This window comes from Genypterus blacodes, unplaced genomic scaffold (assembly GCF_046128005.1).
Source record: "Genypterus blacodes isolate CSIRO-AG114 ecotype Tasmania unplaced genomic scaffold, CSIRO-AGI_Gbla_v1 ptg000007l_1, whole genome shotgun sequence".
NCBI lineage: Eukaryota > Metazoa > Chordata > Actinopteri > Ophidiiformes > Ophidiidae > Genypterus > Genypterus blacodes.
Window position 1 is genome coordinate 5,728,944 of NW_027466821.1, and position 27,116 is coordinate 5,756,059.

Below are 27,116 nucleotides of genomic sequence, written 5' to 3' on the forward strand. Positions count from 1 at the left end.
GTTGTATGTTCTGCTGTCGGAGGAAAACCGTCGGCTTCAAACATCGGCAACAGCAGCGTCCAGCATCTCATTAGACAATGGACAAGGTCGGTTAGCTCTGTGCAGTTTAAACCGCGTTTAAAACACGACTCAACCTGTCAGTGGACTCGGAGCAGCCACCGCAGCCGGAGAGGTGAGACCGGGAGGCTTGGGGGAGCATTTATCTGGATTTCAGGCTCTTTGTACCCGCCGGGGAGCTTAGCTAACGCTGTAGCCGGACGGGAGCTAGCTGAGGCGGCAGTGTTGGGAAGAGAACCCCCGTAAAACGACCGGAGAACACCGCGGCTATCTGCACAACCTGCCTTTAGCTCCAACATTTAGCGGTGATACACAGCGGGGCAAGGTTTTGTCTTATTTTGGCGTTATAATATACACAATAATGCAAGTCTATTCAACCCTAGTCTACCCTGCTCTTGTGTGCTGTAATGCGGTCGAGTCTAATTTGTGTAAACCAGTTTTATAATCATGTGGTATCATTTATGTCCAATCCTAAATCTTATTACACCACGTTTAGTTAAGCAGGCTTGGGCAGAAGAAGAGAGTTGGGAATGTGCACGGTTTGGGTACGGGAACGTGGTTTGAGAACCACCGGTCAAGTCCATTTTACTAGCTTTGCCCTGGGTTCTTTGCTCTTCAATCAGTCCATATTCTAGTTCAGGTAATCAGCTGATGACCTGTTAGTTAACCCGTGCATCCCTTCACAGCAGGTGGTGCGGCTCTGTTTTTGGCAGGCCTGCTCATTATCCTGCAGGCAAGCAAATGAATAATGCTGCCATCACTCACGCTGCACTCATGAGTGTGTTTATTCCTACCAAGATATCTCAGTGCAAATCAACAAGTATGTCAGACTGCAGTAAATATGAGTGGATTGTTCTGCTTGTAAACCACAAACATGTTCTGCCGCTGTAGCTGTTAAACTTGAATGTGTTGGAGTGCCGCCAAGTGTTTCACCTGAAGCAAAGTTACAAGTATGCTGCAGGCTACATTTAGATACTGGCATGATGGAACCATGAATGTGGAATCCTCCTGCACACACACACGCATATCACCACTTTAATCCAGGGAAGGTTAGTCCCACAGATGAGTAACATTATTCTTTTGAATGATTCACAGAAGTGTAATATCTTTAGTTTTCCATAAGGAGTTAGTGACGCAGTCGCATGGAAAATATGGTGTCAACATCGGAAGCTTCAGGTGAGGGAATAGAAAGTGTTTTCATTGTAAGCTGCTGCCAGGGGCTCTTGAGCAAAGCACTGTGGTTGCAGGTGCAGTGAACAGTAGTTTGGATAGCATTGTGTTTGTTATGTCTAAACACACGAGGTTAAATCACTGTTGCTGCTTGCTTGCTGATGTGCAAGTTGACAAGACTGGTGTTGTGTTACACGCTGCTGGCATCTCACTGACCAGGATTCCCAAGATGCCCCTAATACACACACACACATTCAGCACAAAACGCACAAAACGTCATCCCTACTGTATGTGGTGTGTGTACCTCGTTAGATGGCCAATTAGTCCAGGAGAACATGTTGGGTCATGTTGTCGTGCAGCAGTTAAAGCGCTTAAAGGAAAGCGGTTGTTCTGGTATACCTATCTTGGGTCAGTGGAGTGTGTGTGTGTGTGTAATCCATTTGTTTAAAGTGAAGTGTACTGGTTGACAGACTGTGGTTGAGTGTCTCATTGTGGGTTATTCTTGCATCTGCAGACCCAGACTGCTGTGTATTGTCCTCTTGCCCCACTGTACTTTGTTCTCTCTCTCTCTCTCCCTCCCTCTCTCTCCCTCTTTGTGCCTTTTTAAGATGCTCTCTGTGAATCTGCCTGCAGTGCCTGTTACATCACCAGCTGCGATATAGTTACATCACAGCACATCAGAATGCCACATTACCATTATGTTACTGCAGCAGCGTGTGCGACTGTGATGTATTCAGATCTGACCATCAAACTCAGATCGACTGCAGCAGATCACAAATCCAATCGCAAACCCTCGCTTGTTTTTTTATCGACGGAGCAGAGTGAAGCTGAAAGGCCTCAGAGCGTTTCTCCATTCCTGAGAAAAAATGAAATGAATGTGGCAAGGCGGTGGTGGTGAAGGGTCGTACATGTGAAACAAGGAACAAGCCAAGTAGAGCGTCTAGAAACCGAAGCTGAAACCCTTGGATGGTAAATCAGTCGGTGAGGGCCCGAGTCTGCCGGGTAGCCAATCATTCATCGTGAGAATTCATTTTGTGTGTGTGAGCGTATGTGTTTGAAACCCCCTGAAACGTCTCTGGTGTGTGTGTTTCCCTACATCCTGCCAGATGAGTTGTGGTTTCATACTTGTTGCTCTTTCACACAGAACGCTCAGCGCTTGAGTCACTGCAGCGTCCCTGAGATGCTTCTGCCATTCCCACACAGCCACCCAAATTAATAACAGGCACCCACTTGACACCAGTGAGCCTTTGTCAACTGAGGCTCTACCCACACCACCTCCCCCTCCTCCTCTCTGCCATTTAAGGAGCAGAGCCACCACCTCCCCCTCCAACACACCAAAGCCTTATCCTTTACCGACGCGCTCCTTTAATATTGATGCTTTTCATCATCTGAAGGGAAGGAGGGTTGGAGGTCGCAGCACCACCTCCACTTCTATTTATACTGTTCACAGTCGTCGTTGTAGCGCCATCATCAGGCCGACTGCGTTGTACAGACAGATGCACATTTTCAGCCCTAAATCTAAAAGTGCTTGTCGAATCACTTATGACCTTGTGAAGCATTTTGATATTTTATAACAATTTAATTCTGACTATTCATTTGCACAGTGAACTAACAAGGATGTCCTGCCAGCAATTAAACATCGTCTTCATCATTCAGGATGATCGATAATTCACACACACACACACACACACACACCACTTTGAATCTCAAATGTCATCCAGTCTCAAACTCATTTGACCCCCTCCCCTCTGACCCCCCCTCCCTCTCTCCCTGTTTTGTTTTCCAAATGTCCAGCTCCTGCCCTAATTTGGCTGCGAGGACGAAAGGCGAAGAAACACAAGTCGGCTACACAGCCTGACCACAGGTGAGTCAAATTCCCGCATGTGTTTGTGTGTTGTGTGTTTGTTTGCAGCATGATTGGATGAACCATTTTGTGTTCATTTGTTTCATAGACTTTGTTTTGTGCCGATGTGCCATATTGTCTTGCTCTGAGGGTGTCAGCTGCATAAGACAGACTCTCTCTCTCACACACACACACACGCACACGCACACGCACACACACACACACACATAGGCACAGAATGACCTTAGAGACAGCAACACCATTTCATCACACATCACTTTTTAATACACTGAGAAAATTGCAGAATGTGAGAAATGCTTACTTCCCTCATCTGATGACTACAAGAACCAAAGTGTGTGTGTGTGTGTGTGTGTGTGTGTGTGTGTGTGTGTGTGTGTGTGTGTGTGTGTGTGTGTGTGTGTGTGTGTGTGTGTGTGTGTGTGTGTGTGTGTGTGTGTGTGTGTGTGTGTGTGTGTGTGTGTGTGTGTGTGTGTGTGTGTGTGTGTGTGTGCGCGCTATATGATCAAGCACTGTGGGTCAAGTGGCGGGTTGGGTGATGTCACTGGAGATGGTCGGGGAATCGCCCTCATATATGGATAACATGACACACATTTTCAGAATCCCCCCCTAACGCCTCTGACCCTTCATGGAGCGGCGTCATATGTCCCGCGTGCATACACACACACACACCCATGCACACGCGGCCTTGCCCCGCTCAGAGATGTAACCCGGACCCCTCATGAAATATGGAGCATCCAGAGCGCAGAGAGGGCGCTTTGGGTTACACACCACGAGTTACTGGACTCGGACAACGATGAGGTCTGCACTCGTGCTCACCAAGTCATCTCATCAGGGCAACTCAGACAAACACAGCTCAAAATGTTAGAACCTGGCAACCCTCAAGCAAGCTTTATTCGCACAAACACTAATGTCCATATTGTCGCAAACCGAAATGCCCTTTTATTTTTTTGATTGATTGTGATCAATGTGTGTCTGTGTTATTGCGTCGCGCTCGCTTACCATCTGCAACTTCCTGCTGCTGTCTGTGAGAGAAGTTTGAGTTTAACCAGCCTGTTAATGGTGAAAGTGATTATCTCGGATTAACAGTTGTCCAAAATGTTATGAGGAACATCATAAAGATGCTTTGTCATCTCGCATAGACACACCCACTTTCCATAGACACAAACACACACACACACATACTTCTTCAGTCTTTTCTTTCATTGTCTTTGTGTGTGTACTGTCTCCTGCAGTGTCTCTCTCTCTCTCTCTCTCTCTCTCTCTCTCTCTCTCTCTCTCTCTTCTCTCTCTCTCTCTCTCTCTCTCTCTCCTCTCTCTCTCTCTCTCTCTCTTCTCTCTCTCTCTCTCTCTCTCTCTCTCTCTCTCTCTCTCTCTCTCTCTCTCTCTCTCTCTCTCTCTCTCTCTCTCTCTCTCTCTCTCTCTCTCTCTCTCTCTCTCTCTCTCTCTCTCTCTCTCTCTCTCTCTCTCTCTCTCTCTCTCTCTCTCTCTCTCTCAATGGGTCAGACACACCACTGGTCAAATAGACTTGGAAAGCCTGAGGGCTGTACAGTAAGTGTAGGTTATTGAGTACTTAGAAAGCTTACTAAGAGGCTGTGTGTGTGAATGCATTAACATCTGTCTGCTTTGCTGGCGTGTGTGTTACAGAGAGAGCAGCCGAAACACTCCTTCACTTACAGCTACTGTGTGTATGTATTGCGTTTGTGTGTGTTTGGACGTCTGGTCTCACTTCCCTCTGTGGCCTTTTGCAGCATACAGCATGTTTTGGGAGAGCTCAAGTTTGTCTGTGTGTGTGTTTGCGCGAGCGTGTGTTTTGGAACACTGTTGCTGCGAGGATGTTTTCCAGCAGCCGTAATCCGCCCGCTCATTCTCACGTAATCCCGGCGTGTGAGGCCGTGTCAGACAGTAGCATGTTTGTGTGCGTTTGCGAGGCTTAGGAGTGGCGAGGATCTGCACGCATCCTCAGCGCAGCGTCTGAGGATGTCGGGGAGCCTCAAAGTTTGGCCCGGGCGAGTTCAGAAACGCCAAACACGCCCGTTTTGCGGCAAAGCTCCAGTAATGATGGGGTGTCGCTCCGTCTGGACGCACGTTTTCCCTCTCCGGTTATGCTTACAGTTGTTTTATGGTCGAGACTGATTGATAGTTTTGTCATCCATTGCCCCAAAATCGAGATTGAAACAGTTTTGCTCTCATAACTGCTGGTGATTCTGCTCAGTTTTCTTGAGAAACTGTTCAAATAATCCACATTCCTCCATAATGATCCTCCGCTAGGACATTTGTCCATTTTTGGACAGGCTGCACGTCGCTCTGCACCACCGCTGGGCCGCTTAATACTGCAGATCACAGTTCCTCACAATGTAAACGGAGGAAGTGTGTGTGTGTGTGTGTGTGTGTGTGTGTGTGTGTGTGTGTGTGTGTGTGTGTGTGTGTGTGTGTGTGTGTGTGTGTGTGTGTGTGTGTGTGTGTGTGTGTGTGTGTGTGTGTGTGTGTGTGTGTGTGTGTGTGTGTGTGTGTGTGTGTGTGTGTGTGTGTGTGTGTGTGTGTGTGTGTGTGTGTGAATGAATGAGAAATGAACTCTGCTCGTGTTTACATTAACATAAGGAGAAGGAGAGAGAGAATGTACTCTCTTCTATAGCATCTCTCGCCTCTCTTCTTTTCTCGCCACTTCTGTTTTTTGTTCTGCCTTTCTTGCTTTCTCGGTCGGTTGTGAAGAACAGAGGGAGGGAGGGAGGGAGCGAGTGATCATAATCGCATACGACGGCAAAGAAAGACTCTCTTCCTGTTGCTAAAAGTGTCACTCGCACTCAGGGGCATGCACACACTGCCCGTGTCTGTGTGGGTGTGTGGAGTTAATGCTACCATCAGGCTACACTCTCAGTAGATAATTATATCTTGTGTGCGTGTGTGTCGGCCTCACCCTCATATGGCCATAAAATGGACCAAATAACTGTTGTGACGGCGCATAAAACTAAATCGCCCTATAGCTCAAAATGTCGGAAATGACTAAAACGGCTTAGTGAGTCAGTCAGGTCTTCCTCGGCTGCCCTTCGGTCACCCTTCATCTGTCCGCTCCTCCTCCTCACCTCCCACACAGACGGCAGGACAACGCTGCGCTTACGTAACGGCGAGATGTCAAAGAGATGCGAAGGGAGAGAGGGAGGAGAGAGAGGCTAACCACCAAGCCTCGCCGTTCACCACATTATAGCCTCCTATCAAACTACATCCCCTCCTCCTCCTCCTCTTGCAGCCTCATTCATAAAATTCACACTGCCACATTCAATCTTAAAGCACAATTCATAATGTTACGTTTCAGTATCTGTGTTCTTTTCTCACCCGTGTCCAAAAAAGGTTATTTTCACAAAACGTTCACATAGCAGAAATGCAAATTGTTCATAGATGTTCCAATCCTCACTGTAACCTAAGCCACATGTTTTTTCTCTGCCCCAGGCTGCACCATCACTGGTCCAGTTAAACACTGTCTACTGTATTGGGAACGCAGGTCCATCCCTCTCCTCATATTGCCATCTTCTGTACCCTCCCCACTCCCGCCAAATTAACACTGCGCAAAAAGCAATTGTCATGCTCCTCTCTCTGCTTGCCTGCTTCTGCATTGGAAATCCCTCACTCCTCCCTCTATTTCACAATGGCTAAGGGATATGAGGTTTTTCCTTAAACTCGGGAAAATCAAGTACACTACGAGGGGACACACTGATAAGTTCTATCAGAGATGGCAACCATTTCTTACCTACTTCACTGATCTACAGGCTATGCCAGACCAATGACTAAAAACCTGAACACCAAACAGTCTCTTTAAGGGAGGCGGGCAAGGACGGGGTGGTGTGAGTGTGAGGTTGTCTGAATGTTGGGGTGGGTCGGGTCTTTGGGTGGGATATCTTTTTGTTTTCCTCGCATGTCCCCTTTCTTTTCCATCACAGCCCGTGATGTGATCTGTAGCTGCCTACACTGCTGTCTGACATCATCCTGTCAAAAACTGTATTCACGAGATCATCAAACCAACATCACTGATGTCACCCAGGACTCCGCGTCCACACTTCTGTGTCATGTTTACACAACCTTCAGCGGCCGTAGCTTTCTGCTGTTGCCCCGTCTGTCACCCTCCTGTTTCAGTTTACTTGAACATTACATTTCCTACTTTGCTTCAGGGCCTCAGTTCTCCTTTCTCTCTCTCACTCTCGCTCTCTGCCTCGCTACGAAAAATAATAATAATAGTAGCTATACTTTATTGATCCCAAACTAGGGAATTAGTTCAAATACACAACTTTCTTTATTTCTCTCTCTTCCCCCCCCCCGTCGTTCTGTATCAAAAAAGGAATGGAAATTGTTCTGTGCTCACATGTTTGCCACGTAAGATAACTGCTGTACTTTCATTTGTTTCATTTTTCAATTATATTCATATTTTACTTTAGGTTAAGCTAGGTTCTGCTTTTGCACGCCGCTCTTCCTCTGCCTCTAGTTTTGCCGCCATCCAACGTGACTCACACGCCCGTCTCTTCCAGTGCACATCGTGCCTTCGTTTGGCCTTTTGCAACCACGACAAGTTGAACTCTCGTCGCCTCTTATCGTCCCAGTGTCACGTTGCAAAGGCAGCTCCCTGTAATGACACGCTGACTGTAACAGGAACAGGGCCGGGAAGGATGCTGGATCATAATACGATCATGCCGCGGGATCCGACCCGTCCATTTGCCACCCCCCCACACACCTCCTTGTGTTTTTCCTGCAAAGTGTCTGTGAGTGTGTGTGGGAGAAAATGATTCAGTGGAAGCAACCACTTTCAGACAGCACTACTAATTAGGCCCAGACAGGCTTATACAGAGACTTACGTCGCCATGGGAAACGACGTTGTGTGTGTGTGTGTGTGTGTGTGTGTGTGTGTGTGTGTGTGTGTGTGTGTGTGTGTGTGTGTGTGTGTGTGTGTGTGTGTGTGTGTGTGTGTGTGTCAAACGAGTAGTACTGCATGATTCAGCAAGAGCAATTTCACAGTTGTGCATCTACATGTTGGTGTGTGTGTGTGTTCACCCTCCCTCTCTCCTCCCATCAGGTACAGTGTGTATATAGACCTCAGCTCTTGTGTGCCTCCTCAGTCGCTCCGTCACTCACACTCCTCTCTCTGTGCGTGTGTGTGTGTTGTTTTTCCTCCAGTCTAAGATGCCCTAGACGGGGAGAAGGGGAATGTAAATGGCTTCCAAAGTAAAAGATGCAGTGGTGTGGTACCAGAAAAAGGTAAGAGGCTTTGCTTTTGACTTTTATATTTTATGAGAGAGAATCAGATTGTAAACAAACTCTGTGTTCAGCTGTCGTTTATTTAACTTCAGTAGATTATGCTTTGCCCTGTCGAGTCTAAAGGGCTAAAGAAAAGTTTTAAAATACAATTAAAATGAAAGTGTATTAAATGCAAAACAAACAGGGGAATTATGTAACGGCTGTTATTGTACACGTCACATTTTTCAGTGAATCAAATAAGAAGGCTGCAGTAGTAAACAGCAACATCACTCTTCTTCTTCACCCCTAAACAATCATGAAGCTTCTCAACACGATTGTCCTCTGTTAAATGTCGGGCTTATCCCTTCTGCAGTCCAGCTCGCTCGCGTGGCTCACTGACATCATCATCAACAACAACAACAAGACAACAAGTCCTCAAGTTACAAAGTGGCCAAGTGGAATCCTTGGCGAGCGTTCCATATTGAAACACTTTGATCGATAAGTTCAGATGGAAAAACGAGGAAATGACCCCAAACACCTTTGGATGTATCAGAAGAATAAAACTGAGATGAAATGCAGCGTTATATATTACCGAACAAAAAGTAAACAATATCACAGCGTTTCAGTGTTTGTGGGGTGTTTGAATGTGTGGACAGATGAACTCCAGGTGGTGGTGTTCTTCTTCATGCTCGTCTTCGGTTAAGACCTCTCGGCACAGTGGCTGTAAGCTCAGCCGGGTGTTGTGTGTCCTGTTGTTCCATTGGTCTCAGATATCAGATCCTCTGCTGGACTCCAGCCCCCCCCCCCCCCCCTGCACCTCTCAGCTTACACACCTATCTTGCGTCTCCGTCCCGAGTCCTCAGCAAACCTCCTGTCTGCCTCTCAGTACGACCCCGCCTGTCCGTCCTTCCCCCAAGGTGGTCAAAGGTTTGCAATGACCTCACGTTCGTCCTCCCCGTCATGTTCTGACTCGCAGCTCCTTACAGACGCTCTTGCTCTCTCAGTCTTCTCTTCCTTTGCATGCGCCCAGGTTTAACAGGTTGACGCTCATTTGCATCAAATTTTACACTCATTTACGTCTTCAAACGATCCTTTTCACTCTGAAATCAGATGATTGTGTGACAAACTGTGTGACTAACTTTGAATGAATTCTCCAAACTCTGAGCACTGACGGCTTATTTCTTTGACTAAACTTGCCCGCTGAGTCAGTATAGTTTGTGTGTTTGTGTGTGCGCGTGTGTGTGTCTGTCTGAGCTTGTCTGAACGGCGTTGACGGCAGCCGCTGAGTCACGGCTGGATGAAGCCTCTTTAATGAGCAGATCCTACCTGTCTGCGTGGCCTCGGGGGGCAGGTTCAGGTTAAGCACTCTGTGCTCGACGACTCGGAGGAGGCGGCAACGCGCGGCGCCCTGACGGGAATGACTGCAGCAGGGAAGAGGGAAAGAGAGGGAGTACGCCCCGCGGATATGTGTCTAAATGAGAAACTAAACCGGGCTTCAGCTGGAGGTCAAATGTGTCTATTTCTGTCCCGAGTCCAATTTAGAAAAATACAAGAGTGAATGTGCATACAGATTAAGTCCCGTTGATTAAACATAAGCTGTTCCCAGGGGAGGTTTTGCCGTGCGCCTTGTGCCGCGACTTGCGGCCGTGTTTGTAGCTCCGGAGTCTTTGGTTCCGTTTCTGACCCGACTGCTGCTCAGCTTGTGACAGGACTCATCCGGGTGTTTTGGCACAAACTTTGTTGTTGTTTCAATGAGAGAGACAGGTGTGTGTGTGTGTGTGTGTGTGTGTATATATGTATGTGTGTGAAGCTTCGTTGTGGTACGTCCCTGTCAGCAGACTAAGTGAGTCACGGTGTATTTCTGTCCGGGCGGAAGCTACAAATAGACTCAGTGCCTCGCCAAACTCCAATTTCAGACCACGGCCATGCAGCTGGTCACAATATCTGAGACTGGGCACTGTAATTTTTTTTTTGTCTCGATGATCCACTTTTGGATTTTGCGTGACCGTTGAGAGGCCTTATTAAGCCGCTCTGTGACTGATCATGCTGGGTGTACGTGGGCGACATGTTAGGACCTTAATGACTTAACATGTGGGTGTGTGTGTGTGTGTTCTTAGTGTTATTACATAGTGTATTTATTTAATGGGGCGTTTTTTGGGCCTCACTGCCTGAATTCTGAGGCATTCCGGCCTCGATTTAGATCTTAACTGATGAAAATAAAAAACAGAAAGAGCAGAAACTGTCCTGAATGTTTGTTTTCACGTCAAATAAACTATTTAATGAAGGAAAATGACGACCTCATTCATATGGGTTTGTTCCATCACAGTCAGGAGGCTCACTCTGCCTCCTTATTTGGCTTTTTGGGGAGGAAAAATGTAGGATGTATTTGTGATCTTGCCCCTTGCGCCTCTGTCTGGTTATTTCTGACACCGCTTTAAGTGTTTGAGTTAAGTTGTTTACACACACACACACACACACGCTGAGTCGTACACGCGGTATTGGCTGTGAGAGCTGCTCTCTCTTTCTCTCTCTTTCCGTCGATGTTTCCTTTCTGTGCACAAATTGAGCAAACACGCTGCAAACAGAAAGTATACACACACACACGCACACAGGCGACCACGCCTAAAAACGTTTCCCCTCTCCTTCTTTGCCTCTTTCTCTCTCCAAATACGCTTGCCGTTTTTTAATTTCCGCTGTGTATAATAACAACCTCATCACCGTCCGGTTCTTTCCTCATTTTCCTGACTGCTATCCCAGTAGCGCACAGAGTAGAGGTCTGTTTACACACACACACACACACACACACACACACACACACACACACACACACACACACACACACACACACACACACACACACACACACACACACACACACACACACACACACACTTATTATGAGCAGCTCCTTCTCAACAACGCTCCATGTAATCACGCTCAACAGGCCCAGCGAGACAGACGGGCGGCCTCACAAATATGTCCACCTCACTGGCTGCTGTAGCTGCTTATGAGACAGTTTCTCGTCTGTCACACACACACCTGCCTCAGCTGAAAATAGACCCAACACACACCACAGCCACGCTGCTCTGCCCACGTCAGAACCAGCAGTCTGAACACACGCGTTCGCTCCTCTGATGTGTTTCTTCATTTCACCCTTTCAGAATTCGGTCCGTCTTAACTTCCATAAGTGTGTTTGCATTGTTCCTATTGAAGCGCGGTCGCCTGGCGTGTCAAATCTGACCACACCCAGACAGAAATATGGAAAGACATAATGGCCGCAAATAGGTGAGGGATTTTCTTTGGCACACTGTGGTTTCAGGCCGCAGGTTTGTTTACCTGTGGGTTCATTTTGTGCAGTTTAGGGCATCTGTTACGCAAGAACTCTCACACTGGTTATGGGTTTACGCAAGATGATGAAGATGATGCCTGATGTTTTCTATATGAAGTCAGATGTCTTGGTTTGTCCCCAGCTCGGATCACATCAAAGGGATGTCGCCGGAACCCAAGGCGACAACCTTCTGCGTTTAGCACGGTCACGCTGCTGTGCTGTTTCAAGAAGGCCGACATGCTCCTCTGTGTGTCTGCTGATTAGCTCCATGATGCACTTGGATAAAACATGTCGTGACCCTATGCAGCATTTGGCACGTTTAATCCTCAAACATCTGCATCCTGAGACAAAAAGAACAAACGCAATGCGTAGTTGCCGTTTGTGATGCTGTGATGTCAGCCAGTAAACCCCTTCCATTACAGAGGCAGCTTGCATAACTGTTGCCCGGACGATGTAATCCCACTCGCTCTCCCTGGATTGCTGCTCCATCCGTTGCCATGGTGACACAGTGACTGTGGCAGTGGCACCCGTAATCGCTGTCTTCCCCCTCCTGATTGGTGCTTGCCCTTGGAGGCATCTTTCTGATCGCCCAGTGAGGGATTTCCTCTGTGCAGTCACAGATTGTAGAGGATGATACTGATTGATTGTTTAATTGATTGATTTTTCATTCATTCTCAACAGTAAATAATGGAGGGACAGGGAGACAGTGGTTTACGTTGGCAAGGGATAAACTGGTGAACAGGTAGTGATGGTAGAGGCTAAGAGGATTTATGGTTAATTCTGTTACCAGTTACCTCACTAATCGGTGAAGAGAGACGTGATCGTGTGTTTGTGTTTGAATAATCGCTCTCTCACTCCATACCTGCCCTCCTGTGTCTCCCTTATCTCTCTATTCCATAGTCTGGTCGTGTTTGCCCTCTGAATGTCCTCCACGTGTGCTCCAACATCTCTCGTGTGTGTGTGTGTGTGTGTGTGTGTGTGTGTGTGTGTGTGTGTGTGTGTGTGTGTGTGTGTGTGTGTGTGTGTGTGTGTGTGTGTGTGTGTGTGTGTGTGTGTGTGTGTGTGTGTGTGTGTGTGTGTGTGTGTGTGTTCCTAGGCAGTAGCTCAGTGGGTAGAGCTTCCGCTTGGGAACCGGAGGGTCGCCGGTTCGAGCCCCTGCCGAGGTGCCCCTGAGCAAGGCACCGAACCCTCAATTGCTCCCCCCTCTGCGAAGGGTGGTAATGTAATGTAAGTCGCTTTGGATAAAAGCGTCTGCCAAATGCTCGTTGTGTGTGTGTGTGTGTGTGTGTGTGTGTGTGTGTGTGTGTGTGTAATAGACTGACTGATGTGGAAAATGAGCTGTCAGCCAGAGTGGCCCACTGTAAATGAGTCAGTGGGCCGGCCTGCTGGTCATCTGTCCATCGCTGGGAACAGGCTGCTCGTTGTTGTTGTGGTGGTGAAGCCTCATTTGTTCCCGCACTGGGTTTGTGTTCAGACTTATTGAACAGCGTGTGGCGCCATCTTTAATGCACTAAGATCTAACTGTAATGGCGGAGTCCTCACGGGATCATCTGCTTCCTGCCCGCCAAGCGCCTCTGAAATGGGCCAACAACGCCGATTCATGCCGAGGTCATCAGGCCTAATGTGAAAGGATGAAGAGTGTATGATACAGATGATTGAAGAGGCACGCCACAGGCTCTCTGTCTCCCCCTCCCTCCCTCCCTCTCCACCACCCCCTCTCAGTAGTGAAGGATGGAGAGAGGAGGAATCATATAAAATAGAAGAGACAGAGACTTTGTTTCTGTTGCTGAAAATGTGACATGCATTCAGAGGCAGAAATGCACACACACTTCATTCACTTCACTACAGTTCATTAGGCTACTCTCTTGGCTCAAGTAGATTTTAACTTCCATTCTCACATTCTTAACATACTGAGTGAGTCATTCCATCCTAGACTTTCAATGTGAGGTCTTTGACACGTACACACACACAAACACACACACACACAGCTGCATTTGTTTGAAGTGGCCATCTTATCGCGTGTATAAACACCAGCCATTGTGAATGTGCTATTGGCGGATAAAGGCCCTGCTGTGTCAAACATTGTAAACTTGTAGAATGGACACACACACACACACACACACACACACACACACACACACAGAGCAGCGTCTTCATCTGCCATCAATCCTTTCCTTCCTTTTTCTTTGTTATTCTCCTCCTCCTCCTCTCTTTCCATCCGTCTTTCACAAGAGCGGTTGAAAGATGTTTCTGGTGCTGTGGCCGCGACTCTCTCACACAGATTCACACACACACAAATCCACTGCTTGTCGCTCTCTAACACTTGTACACGAGGTCGTGTCGCTGCAGCGTTTCGGCCTGTGAGTTTCCTCTGCTGGTGGAGCGCTCGTGACCTCGGGGGGAGGATGCTGCGGCCCCCAGTCACCGTATATTTAGCCCAGCCAGTTCTGTTTTCAGGTCAAACGTCTGCAGTGAGACTTAACGTATCGCGTTCCCACGATAAGAACGGGCACCTATCTGTTTGTCTTTCCATCGGATGACTCTCTCTCTCCCTCTAACCCTGACTGTACATACACAGACCATAGTCCACACAAACATGCGCGGCATTCATGCGAGTGTGTGTGTGCGTGTGTGTGTGTGTTTGTGGGTGTGTGAGAGACAATGACAGTTACTGCGTGTAGTTTGGCCTCATCTTGACAGCATAGTTGTGAATTCCGTCCACAGCAGACAGACGAAAGGAAAGAGAAGACATGGACAAACTTTGTTTCTCCGTCTAGTCTGAATTGTCTCTTCTCTGTTTCAGATTGGCGCCTATGACCAGCAGATATGGGAGAAATCGGTGGAGCAGCGGGAGATAAAGGTACGGATGTGTCCTCGCTCTCTCTCCCTCCCTCTTCTTCCCTTGCCTCTGATTCTTGTCGTTTACTCTTTCGTCATCATCATCAACATCTTGCCGCCATGTTCTTTTCAGTTTGCCGCTTTGTTTTAACTCTTCCCTCTCTGCCCTCCTGGGTGGGTGTCGCCCGCATCTCCGCTCCTTTCATCTCTATCCCTTCCTCCACCTTTTCTTCCTCCTCCTCCTCCTCCTCCTCTTCCTCCTCCTCCACAGTTTATTTCACTGGTGAGTACACAGCGGGGTGGACATGCCCGTGCCGTAGACTAGACTGTGATGGGTTGATTTGATCGGTTAGTTGAGTTGCTACGTTGGCTTGTGTTATGTCCATTAACTTTGCTGTGTCTTCACGCCACAATAACAACAACAGAAAGGTAAACTGCGGCAAATCATCTCCTCATCTCCACTGTTTACTTCCCAATTGGTTTTGTGTCGTGAATGCACAGCTGGATTTAGCATGAGTCATGTGACCTGGTTGGCACGTAACATTCATGTTGGCCGGTCGAATTCCCAGTGTGGGGTTGTAGAATAACTCACAGCAGGTTTAACACGATCAATGTCACTTGGTTGGACTTGGTTTGGTCCTTGTCTTGGTCCCTCACAACGTATCCACCCCCCTGTCTCTCCTCTACGGTTCCAACAAATCGGCCACATAGAGGCCGCAGAAAGCCGACAACGAGACACCAGAGGGAGAAAACCCGCAAACATGGCCTCCTGCTGTCACTTTGACCTGAGCAGATTAGTTTCAGAATGTCCGTCAGGCATCGATTTGCATGTTAGTTACTCAGAGCTTGGTAACAAGAGCCTCTTCACCTGTCGGCTATGACCTTTCACAGTTCACGTTGACCTTTTAAGGAGATCAACCTCGCTCCTCTCCTCCTCCAGTTACGAGGATTCCCTTATACACGGGGCTCTGAGACCCTCAGGTGGGTCTGGCCCGACCTTTAGCCTTCAGGGGTCCACGTCTAGCTGTTCTTCTTCTTTGTTCATTTAAAGTCCGACCACAGTGTCGACAGAAATAGAAAGGAACTCCTATGTCACTTTTTCCTGCCGCTGCTTGTGCCTCAGCCCATCGTGTAAACAGAGACATGAGAGACGCACACACTCTCTTTAATGAGCTCAGTGTCCACACACACTCACACAGTGACCTTGGCTCTCTCCCATCTGTCAAGTAAACACCCCCCCCCCAGCCGCAGCAGACAGTGTGCAGTGTTTGTCTTAGCTTGGTATGGATGAAACACGTGTCACTTTCTCATTCCTGCACACAGTTAATTGCTGTTTACAAGCTCACCCCATGAGTTTCATACATGTTTACGGGCACTGTGCAAAAGTTCTATTTTTAGCTGCTAGAAGCGACGCTGTGTTGGTTTAGAGATGATAAACAGCTTCACACCAGTGTGTAAATACCTTCATCATCCTCAATAGGGAAGTAGTTTATGGTAGAAGTTTGACTTAAATCTCCTTTTCCATAAGGGACTTGAAAGTAAACTAAAGTAATGATTTTAATCATTTTTATTCTCCCAAATCAGCTATTTAGCGTCATATAAAGAGAGATAAAATGGATCCTATCAAAGTTGTGAGAAACGACATCATCCAGTTTCACTCCACAGCTTTTCTTTAAAATTATTTACAACATGATATTAACTTCTTTCCTCCATATTAGATAACTTTAAATGACAGAATAAAACATCTGCATATACATAAAACATATACAGAATGATGAGGACAATATTAGGACAGTGTGCATAGTTGAATTTAACTGTTATACAGTCACCCCCTGTTGGTAGGATCAGGCAACGACATTGAGTTTCGTCTCAGACTGTTTAAATACTTCAGTAAGTATTAGTTAAGATCATGTTTGCTGCATTTACTGTAATTATACAAACAATCGACATGCATTCATGTTTTGTTCACCCATTTTTCTTTGCCACATCATATCTTGCGGGTTGAGAGAGAAACTAGTTTATAAAGATAAGATGCCAAGAATAGCGACAGAGATAAGGGCGCCGCGACCAGGCGGGGCAGTTTGTCAAGGACTTACTGCTCTAGTAAATCTACTGCCAAGAGGAAGCCATCGACCGGCTCTGTCACACACACTGACACATACACTGCTCTTCTTCTGGCCTTATTCTCCCTCGCTCACGCAGTCTATTGGCTCACTCAATACGTCAATAAAAGATAAGGGCCTACATCAGTGCTCTATATCAGGCAGCCCAGTGATAATCAGCCACTTGATTGGACGTAATGTAAATATTTGAATAAGCCAATCAGAACACAGCAGACGGCTTCAATGTGTGTTTAAGCAGTTATACTGTTACCTCTGACCTTTAGGAGGCGACATTATGGTTTCCTCTCGTATTTCCAACCATGCTTTATTATCTCCATCAGGGTGGCTGAATACGCAAGTGTGATCTGTCAGTCAGGGACGTGTGTGTGTGTGTGTGTGTGTGTGTGTGTTTCTTCTGGATCAGGACTGAAGTGTTTCCTTTATTGTATTTCCTGCATTCTTCCGTCTCTTCTGTTTATTTCATTTCCCTCTTTACATGTCAACGTTTTCTGTGGGGTTGCTTCTCTCTCTCACATGGAAACGTCCTACCTGTGATCCAGAGATGACAGACTGATTTGCATGTAAATCACTGTGGTAATGGTTTGTTTACTCGGAGTCAATGATAAACTATTGTCAGACTGCTGAGGGATCACCAGTCACTATAGTAACCACACACAGCTCATGATTACTTTCTATTGTCAGCTCCTTCTTGACTCAAGCACACACACACACACACACACACACACACAGACACACAGACATGCCCAGATAATATGCACTTCCAGTTACTTGTTAAGTCTTTTTATAGCTCGTAATCACATTTGACGGGGCCTAAGAGTCGGGCTGTTCTTCAGCAAATGCAGTCTCTCTCTCTCACTCACTCACCTCAAACCATATGTATGAAAGGTGGAAGTGATTTGCTGGCAGAGGAAGTCAGAGTGCCGCAGTTGAGCAGATAGCCAGGGTCACAGACTACACACTGCACCGAGTTTAAAGCCAGAGCAGCAGACCTGCAGGGTTTTGTTTCCCCCAAAACACAACTGTTGTGCTTTTATCTCGTCCACCTCACACATCAACAGATCTGCGGCCGTTTACGCCTCCCTATCTTCATTAGCGTTCAGCTGGTGTGAGTTGAGTTCACCTCATGTGCATCCTGAAGTCGCTGTAGTGAAGAGTTTACCACAGTCAACACATAGATGCAGAGTCTGTGTTTCAGCCTGGATGCATGGTGTGTCTCCTGGAGTGTGAAAATAGAAAACAGTGCAGTGAAACGCCTGCAGATGTGTGTGTCTGTGTGTGTGTGCGTGTTTCTGTTTCTGTCTGTCCTCACTCTGTCTCTTTGACTCCCCCTGCAGGGCTTGAGAAACAAGCCAAAGAAGACGGGCCATGTCAAGCCAGATCTCATCGACGTGGACCTGGTTAGAGGTGAGGAGTGTGTGTGTGTGAGTGTTTGTTCCTTTCAAGCTAATTAGGCAAAATACAAGGCAGCCTCCCAAACGGCTCGGCGTATTGTGTGTGGATCTGCATCCACATGAAACTGAGCTGCCCCCGTCTCCTTGCCAGTCTCTTGTCAATCGTCCTCTCTGTGTTTGCCCTTGTCTCTTCTTCTTTTATCTCTCTCTTCATCGCACTTTAAATTATTCATTGAATCGGTTAAAGCCTTCCTCATTGATATTTGATACTGGCGTGAGAGAGACGGAGAGAGAGAGATATGGACAGGAATGGGATCAAGAGAGAAAATGAAGAGGGGAGGAGATGAAACTAGAGACAAATGCAGAGATGGAAAACAACAAAGATACAGCGGAAGGAAGGAACACATAGACACACACACACACACCCCGAATGTGACTCCAATGATGTATTAAGTGATGAGTTCTGCAAATTGCAAAGGCTTTTGGCTTAATTACTTCCTCAAATTAAACTCTGTGTGTGTGCGTGCGTGTGTCTCAGGCTCAGCGTTCGCCAAGGCCAAACCTGAGAGTCCCTGGACTTCGCTGACCAGGAAAGGCATCGTCCGGGTCGTCTTCTTCCCATTTTTCTATCGATGGTGGATCCAGGTCACCTCCAGGTCCATATTCCTCCTACTGCTGGCCCTGTACCTGCTGCAAGGTATGCTGGGAAGAGTTTGTTTGTGTCTGTGTGTGAGAATTACTGTAGAGAGAGAGAGAGAGGCGGTGTTGAATATCTGCCAAAGTTAGTTTTAGCCTCAGTGCAGTTTCACTTCTCTCTGTGGTCGGGCCGAGGCGCAGCTTCATGTTGGCCGCTCACACTTTCTCTCACAACTGCAACTTAAACCCACCGAAACCTGATTGGTTAGTTTGAGTTAGACCCAAAGCGTTTCCCATTAAGTCTAAATTCTTCCTTCCTTATGCATCATTCACTGCGTTCCTTCCCCATTCCTGGATTGTTTGTTTATATTGTTGCAGAAGTGGTTTGGATGTCAGATGACATCACCCCACTTTATTCTGCAAATGTGTTTCCATCTGAGATTTACTGCCTCTGAAAAACGTTTCTGCCTCAAGCCAGTGTACAAACTTCTGCTTGTAAAACGTATTCAAAATGCTGTTTCCCATCCAAATTAGCATAAAGACATGTGATGCAACTTATCTGCTCATTGTTCTCTCTCTCTCTCTCTCACTCTCACTCTCACTCTCTCTCTCTCTCACTCTCTCTCTCTCTCTCACACAGTGGCAGCAGCCGCCCTCTATGTCTCCATCCCTCAGCCTCATGGGATCCCGGCCACCGAGGTGTTTGGCGCCATCTGGCTCATGTTGCTCCTGGGCACCGTCCACTGTCAGATTGTCTCCACCAGAACGCCTAAGCCTGCGTCCAGCAGCGGAGGGAAGAGGCGCAGGTAAGAGGGAAGAGGACACAGTGTGAAGGACGACACGGAGAGAGAGAGAGAGGAAGAGAGGGAGAGAGAGAGAGGGGGGGCAGGGACCAGGGAGGAGAATGAGAGAAAAATGTTGGCCAGGAGAGAGGAAAGAAGGTGAGAAAGAGGGCGACCAAGGTGGAAAAGGAAGGAGGACATCTAGAAATGAGGGAAAGAGGGCGAGAAGACATCAAAGAGGGAGGAAGAGAAATTAGCTGGAATGTGACTATCAAGACATGACAAGACGAGGAAGAAAGTGGGCAAACGAGAGAAGCAGCTGAAAGAGCCTCATGATTTAGTATTTTGTTATGGGTTTGATTTTGGCATCTTCCAACGTTTCTAAAAGATTTCCTCCTCACAGAAACTCACAGTAGAAATGGAGTTATTTCGTATTTCTTAAAGTACAAATGAAAAAGCTTCAGTCCTGTTTGATTTGAGCGCTGGCGTCTCCTGGGCGTCTCTCACTGATAAATGGAGGGGCAGAGGTTAAAAGTGACAGTGTTTTCATGGTGTGTGTGTGTGTGTGTGTGTGTGTGTGTTAAAGTCCTCCTCCTCTTCCTGCATTGTAGTGCTCTGTAGTGTGTAGAGACTTAGTTGGTATGTGGCTGCAGAGAATTGGAGCTCGCCACAGTTTGAGATTTGTTTGTTTGCTGCTTTATGAATCAACCTTGATTCTCTTTCCCTCTAAGGGCGTCAGGGACACGGGACAAATTGAAACAAAGTTGATTCTGTCTCTTTCTCTCTCTCTCTGTCCCTCTCTCTCTCCCTCCCTCCCTCCTCATCCTCAATGTCAGATGTTTCATCTAAGAGTGTAAACTGCTAAAGTTGTTTTGTAAGTCCAGGCAGTCATGGTTTGCATGCGCTGCAGGCCAGACCACACTTTCATCCAATTTGGCCTCATTTGATTAAAACATACGATGCTTTACAAAGTCATATCTGGATTTGTTGACCATCAGTCACCAACAGTTAAACAGCCAAAAAGCCATTTTACCAAGTTTAATATTTCCAAATTGTAAACAGAATCCATTTCAGTTTTGCAGTTGTTCTTGTGCACGTTCAGAGGACTTCCTCACAAATATGGACATACTTAATAATGCAGGAAGTCCCGCTCCACGTTCAGGAAGTCCTGTCTCCGTCTGTCACCTCCTCTCTAAGTTTCTCTCCACCCTCTATTCTTTCCAAATCGAAGGAAGTTGAGGAAGGCATCTCAGATGGAGGTGCATAGGGAAGGCGACGGGTCTAGCACTACCGATAACACACAGGAGGGGTCGCCACATTCCCACTCAGCCAGCGCCACATACAGCCTGGGCGCTTTCTTCCAAGATTTCTGGCATGATATCTGTAAAGCTGGGTGTGTATTTTCATTTCCCGTCTTTCAGCAAACAGATGATGCAAAAAGACGGGGTTGGGATTCACTTCACTTATTTAAAATAGAGGATTGGAAAAATGAAATTTGCAACACAAATCTGAGTGTTTGAAATAAGGAATTGAATCCACGGGAATTAAGGGATTGTGTCTTGTAAGAGGATCGCACAGGCTGTCTGCATCTGCCTGGAAGTCGGATAATAAACCTCTTCAATGTGAGATTGTGAGTGAATTCCAGCCCCGACTCTCACCTGATCTGAGCTTCTCCGGCTGCGACATCACTTCCTGTCCTGGCACACAGTGAACTTTCACCCCGCTGAGTCAACACAATATGCAACAGGCGCATTTGACGTCTGATTGGACGATGAGGGAAATGCATTTCAGCATTAAAAAATAGAATCTGGACTTGTGGTCACTGTTTAAGCAGCAGGGTGATGTTGCAGCTGATTGTTATGCAAATTAGTTGCTTGTGTTCTAAAGAAGCACGGGGCCTTTGGCTGGGAAAACCAATATATGGATGATTGAGATCATTTTATTCCCTTTTGGGTTTAAACTGATCAGCTGCCATCATTTCATAAACGTATTTCTCAGCCGCCGCCTCTCACGCTTCAGCTCTCACCAACTTTGATCGCAATGCAACAGTGTGGAACGTTTTCCACGTCTAAAGGCTTAATGTGGGTTATTGATTGATGGTTAAGCTGCCAGGTTCATTCACTTTAGACTGAATGAGTCGTGAGGTATTGTGTTTCAATACTTTAATCAAGCTGATGCTCTTTGTTTGCCTTTGACTGTTAGAACGTTCTACAGTGTTGCGTTGCTGAATGCAGCCTGTTGGTTTGATTCATCGCAGGACTGAAACTTATTACTGTGAGCTCACTATTCTTCATCCCTCCTCTTCATCATGCACTCTCTCCACCTACATGCCCTCAGATCCAAGAAGTCCAAACTGTCCATCGACAAGTCGACAGAGACGGACAACGGCTACGTGTCTCTGGACGGCCGGGTGACCAATCGCAGCAGCGAAGAGGGGCTTCAGCTCCACGAGCAGCGCTGTGATCCACTCAACTGTGATCCGCCCCCACACACACACACACCTCGCAGCGCCGGATTGATGCTGGCCAACGGCAACAAGGTGGGACTACGTAAATACACACACACACACACACACACACAGTGAATATAGTCTCGTGTGTAAGGTGTTGGTAGATCATGGATGTGACGTGTGTTGTTTGTGTGTTGTGTTGCAGGAGCCGGCCTCAGATGAGGCCTCCAGTGAGGAGGACCCTGAAGCGTCGTACTCGTCCCTTCGCAGAGGAGTGGAGAGAATGAACAGTGAGTGTGTGCTCCGACACCGCAAGAGCACACACCACTACAAGAAACACTATGCAGTGGAGGTACACACACGCACACAAATGCAACTACAAAAACACACTCATGACAACTAAATCACCATCAACATCAATGCCAATACCAATTCCCCCCCCCCCCCCCGACACACACCCTCTCTCTCCCCTGTTAGGACGTCCCTAAGTCTGGGACCAGCTGTAGCTCCAGATGTTCCAGTCTGAGGACTCAGGACTCTGAGAGCACTCGACACGAGTCTGAGACGGAGGACCTGATGTGGGAGGACTTTCTGCATTGTGCCGAGTGCAGATCCTCCTGCACCTCTGAGACGGGTGAGGAGGACAAACAAACGCCACCGCCGTCAGGACAAACGGTGATTGAACTTACACTAACAATGTGTCTCTTTCACAGAGGGGGAGGGAGGAGCCACGCCCACCTGCCCCCCCACCAAGAAGGAGTTCAGAGACGACCCCTTCCATCAGGTCTGTTTATGGGGCAGGTTTCAGGGATGTTCTGTAAACATGTTGCTTTGGCTCGGCTTTGAAGGATCTCCGTTTCCTCCGCAGGGTCACGTCCCCTGGCTGCACAGCTCCAACCCCGGCCTGGAGCGCGTGAGCGCCATCGTGTGGGAGGGAAACGATTGCAAGAAGGCAGACATGTCCGTGCTGGAGATCAGCGGCATGATCATGAACAGAGTGAGTGATGGAGGTTCCTCTGACCTGCCAGTGTGAAGAAGTGACAGCTCCAGATGTAACCACGTCACCCACTTTGTCCTCTCTGTCCAGGTGAATCTCTACACTCCAGGCATCGGTTACCAGGTGTTTGGGAACCTGGTGTCAGTGACGCTCGGCCTCACGCCTTTCGCTTACAGGTAAGGACAGAGCCACGCCCACGTCACGGCGTCAGCAGTCTGCATTTGTGAGACGTTTGAAATTACCCTGATCTCACCTGCAGGCTGGCTCAGTACTGCGACCTGGACCAGCTGCCGGGGCTCTCGGCCAACGAGCTGCTGTCTGTGGCGCTGGGAGGCGGAACCGGCTCGGATGGCTTGGTGCTCACCATGGTAACGCTGAGCTTCCTGGTGCGTGTGTGCCTTATATGGCTCTTCTTCTTCCTGCTCAGCGTGGCAGAGAGGACGTACAAACAGGTCAGCGGCTGCTTCTGTAGTATTGATCTGATTACACCTGTTGGGTTTATTGATTATTGATTCCGGTCACGTGTGTGTGTGTGTTCCAGCGTCTCCTCTTTGCAAAGCTGTTTGGTCACCTGACTTCGGCCCGCAGAGCCAGAAAGTCTGAAGTTCCTCATTTTCGACTGAAGAAAGTTCAGAACATAAAGATGTGGCTGTCGCTACGCTCCTACCTCAAGGTACACAACAACACACACGCTCTACACTCAATAACCAGCTATTTATTTACGAGGTATTTAAATGGTTATCTTTGCAGGTATTATGACTTTGTTAATCAGCATTGTCCTCAGGTCTGTAATAATGTACTGAGCTGCACTGTGACACAGCAACACACTCCCAGGAACCTCCATGAGACAGTTGGTCTTTTGTCTTACAGAGACGGGGTCCTCAGCGCTCAGTGGACGTGATTGTGTCGTCTGCCTTCCTTCTCACTTTGTCTGTCGTCTTCATCTGCTGTGCTCAGGTAATTACTGTGTGTGTGTGTGTGTGTGTGTGTGTAAGCTCATGGTTATTAAAGGATAGGTTTGTGTGTTTTGAACTAAGCTCTCAGTATTACAACATAGTTTGAACAACATCCAAGCACAACAGGACATTCACTCTGGTGTGAACTGTTGGATCTGCGTTGTCAGGGAGACCAGTGACTCAGCACCATTTGCTGTTGCTGCAGCTCAGCCACTGTCATCTTCCCACTCAGGGTTTGTTTGGTACAATGTCATAATGACCCTGATCCAAATGCAAACAGCGTAGACGTTACTTAGATTAAAGTGTTTGAAGAAGAAAATCAGGTTTGTAGCGGCGCTGTTGTGCTTGGAATAGTTAGGATGAGGGGCAAGTATGTGTTTTTAAACGTGTCTCCTGGATATGTGGAATAAGTGAATGATGAGCTCACCTGTCCCTCCAGCTGCTCCACGTCCATGAGACCTTCCTGGAGTGTCACTATAACTGGGAGCTGGTGATCTGGTGCTCCAGTCTGTCCCTGTTCCTGCTCAGGTTCGTCACTCTGGGCTCGGAAACCAGCAAGAAGTACAGTAACACGTCCATCCTGCTCACTGAACAGGTAAACGCACACACACACACACACAGAGGAAGCACACGCACCAGATGCAGGTGTGACCCCACTTTGACGCATCTACGTGTTTGACAGATCAACCTGTACCTGAAGATGGAGAAGAAGCCAAACAAGAAAGAGGAGCTGACGCTGGTCAACAACGTTTTGAAGCTGGCCACCAAACTACTAAAGGTACAAAGTGAAGGACAGAGATAATGTGACAGTCAAGCTATTTGATCATGGAAAGGTCTTAGAATGTCTCGAGAGTGTGTAAGCAACAAGGAGATGAGCCAACATCCAAGTACAGGTGTCCACCAGGGGGCTCCAGAGCGCCATACATGTCCTCAACTTAAATTGAATTTATAGGACGAAATACAAGGCTTTTTTTTTAAGATGTGAAGCGATTGTGTGGTCTGCTGGGTTTGTATCTTTGTGACCTTCTCCTCTGTTTTCATGTCTCTCTGCAGGAGCTGGACACTCCGTTCAGATTGTACGGTTTGACCATGAACCCTCTGCTCTACAACATCACCCAGGTCGTCATCCTGTCCGCCGTGTCAGGAGTCATATCTGACCTGCTAGGATTTAACCTGAAGGTAAACGTGTGTGTGTGTGTGATTCATGTGACCTAAACGTAAAAGTCAACATTTCCTGCATCCGTTTACAGCCTGTGTTTCTTTGTGTGTGTGTGTGTGTGTGCAGCTGTGGAAGATCAAATCATGACAGTGAAGAGAGACGTTCCCTGACTGACTGAATGTCGACGTATCGAGTGCTTTGACCTTCAGCGTTCTCACTTTGTGCAATTCAAACTATTTATTTACCCACTCAGTGTTTTTAATTTAGGTTTTATTTGAATTTGAGTTTCTTTCATAGTGTTTTACGACACAAAACAATGTTTTACTTGTGTCGACAAAAAGTGTTATAATTATTCTAAGCATACCTGTACATTTTATTATTATTGTTTTTTGGTATTATGACGGCTGGAGTCTCTGCTGCGTTTGGACCAGCTGAGTTTTGAGTTCAGACAATTTGGAAATTTGAAGGTAAAAATCTTTGTTTCATCAAGTTTCTGTCCTTATTTATATGTTGAGTGAGTAACTAAGCTTCAAATCTGTTACAGACTTCAGAGCTATATCCGTTATTTTTATGGCTTCTGAGTTTTTATTTTGTTTTATTTCAAACCAATGCTGAGTTGGTCACGTATGTAACATGACACGTACGATGTTCACAGCAGGAAACCTTTACAGTAGAAGCTGTGAGTCCGGAGTGTTTAAGGGATCGTTTCCTATCTCCTGCCACCCATTTGATAAAAGTTTATTTCCTGAAATTGAATATTCTGAAATTACTGAGTTTGACTTTTTTGTTTCACCGTGAAGGAAAATGCGACACATCAGCATGCACACACACACACACACACTCATTGGTCAATGGATCAGCAGTGAAAGGAAAGTTTGAACATTTGAACACACAATCATCACTTACATACAGACAAGTTTTAAGGAGTCTTCGCTGCAGCTGGCATGGAACAAAAAGGGACTCTTGCAATTCTGCTCTCACACACACACACACACACACACACACACACACACACACACAAACACTCACACCTTGCTCTCTGCCCAGCGGTCATCATTATGGCTCATTGTAGCTTCATTCAGACTTGATGGATCACACCTGAAGCAGTCTCGTCCGGTCCCTCACCTGTTTGTCTCTTTGCTTGTGATTACTGGCTCACAGATTAAAGCAGTAAATACTCCTGACGCTTTAATGATAGAGGACATAAACAACAGTGTTAGACAAACTGTCAATCAGGGATTTCTTTTCTTTTCATGATGTGTTGCAGTTTGGCATGAAAGCCTTTAAACATCGTGACAGCATGAAACCTGTTGTAAAGCACTGACAAAGTTGGGGGAGTTTTAAACTTTTGGGACTATTTGACAGCTTTATTTGGCATTAAATATTAGATTATTCCATATATGCTGCCACATCAGGAATTCAGTGGAATTGATGTAATATTTGATGTAAAGGTCCCATAGCTGTAACATTACGACATTAGAAAGTGAAGTGAATGTGGCCTCTGCCTGTCACAGGTTGTGACTCAGTATATGCACTTTAATACAGATAAAAGTGGAGGAAGAAACAATGTTGCATCACATTTCTATGTCACACTGTCTAAATATCAAGCGTTTTTTTTGTACTTCAGTTGCTTGGCAGTGTGTGTGTGTGCGTTTGTCTTTGCTATCAAAATGAACCTTAGCTCCAAACACAAAATAGTTTTGACAATTTGCATTGCTTCCTGAAGTTAACCCATCACGGTACGTGCAGTTATCAGACTCTCAGAAACATTTAGAAAAAACTCCCAAGTTGTTGCCTCAGTTAAGGAGTTAGAGATTTACTAACTGAAAGCAACTTAGTACACTTGCATAATCATCGTTGGTGTGTTTGAGGAAGACCAAAGTGCTTTTATTTTTGTTTCTTTGTCTCTGCTGGAAATTAATGTATTTGCAGCATATGCTTTAAAATCACCGTTTCCCTTCGGAAATATTTTTAAACTTGTTTTGGGTTTTTTCAATGTGCTCATCAGGCTCTTTGGAAAAAGACAATTTTACCATTTTTAAGGAACAAAGAAGTTTGACATGTGTGTATGGAATTGAGTCTTGGTATAAATGACTGTACTGTAATTCTGTTTGTTTCATTTTATAAGAAAAATAAAAAATTGATGTTA

At 46.7% G+C, this 27,116-nt stretch overlaps 1 protein-coding gene across 3 annotated transcripts; it reads left to right on the plus strand.

Annotated features, from left to right (window-relative positions):
• On the plus strand, positions 1-27,116 carry LOC143002989 (protein PHTF2). Of its 3 annotated transcripts, XM_076153439.1 has the most exons (21): positions 1-172; positions 3,022-3,091; positions 8,249-8,329; positions 14,440-14,496; positions 17,932-18,001; positions 18,527-18,685; positions 19,265-19,430; positions 20,638-20,799; positions 21,744-21,945; positions 22,061-22,207; positions 22,333-22,489; positions 22,569-22,639; positions 22,724-22,852; positions 22,943-23,028; positions 23,112-23,304; positions 23,394-23,525; positions 23,723-23,809; positions 24,248-24,403; positions 24,491-24,586; positions 24,862-24,987; positions 25,094-27,116. In XM_076153439.1, the coding sequence occupies exons 3-21, from the start codon at positions 8,285-8,287 to the stop codon at positions 25,112-25,114; spliced, it is 2,262 nt and encodes a 753-aa protein (XP_076009554.1). In that variant the 5' UTR covers positions 1-172; positions 3,022-3,091; positions 8,249-8,284; the 3' UTR covers positions 25,115-27,116. The 3 variants fall into 3 exon arrangements, with proteins under 3 accessions (XP_076009554.1, XP_076009571.1, XP_076009562.1); XM_076153456.1 differs by lacking the exon at positions 20,638-20,799; XM_076153447.1 differs by lacking the exon at positions 3,022-3,091.

Coding starts and splice junctions, on each gene's coding strand:
- LOC143002989 (XM_076153439.1), top strand. CDS start 8,285: ATGGCTTCCAAAGTAAAAGATGCAGTGGTGTGGTACCAGAAAAAG. Junction 20,800..21,743: donor CATGATATCTGTAAAGCTGG/GTGTGTATTTTC, acceptor ACATGCCCTCAG/ATCCAAGAAGTCCAAACTGT. Junction 22,208..22,332: donor AGAAACACTATGCAGTGGAG/GTACACACACGC, acceptor CTCCCCTGTTAG/GACGTCCCTAAGTCTGGGAC.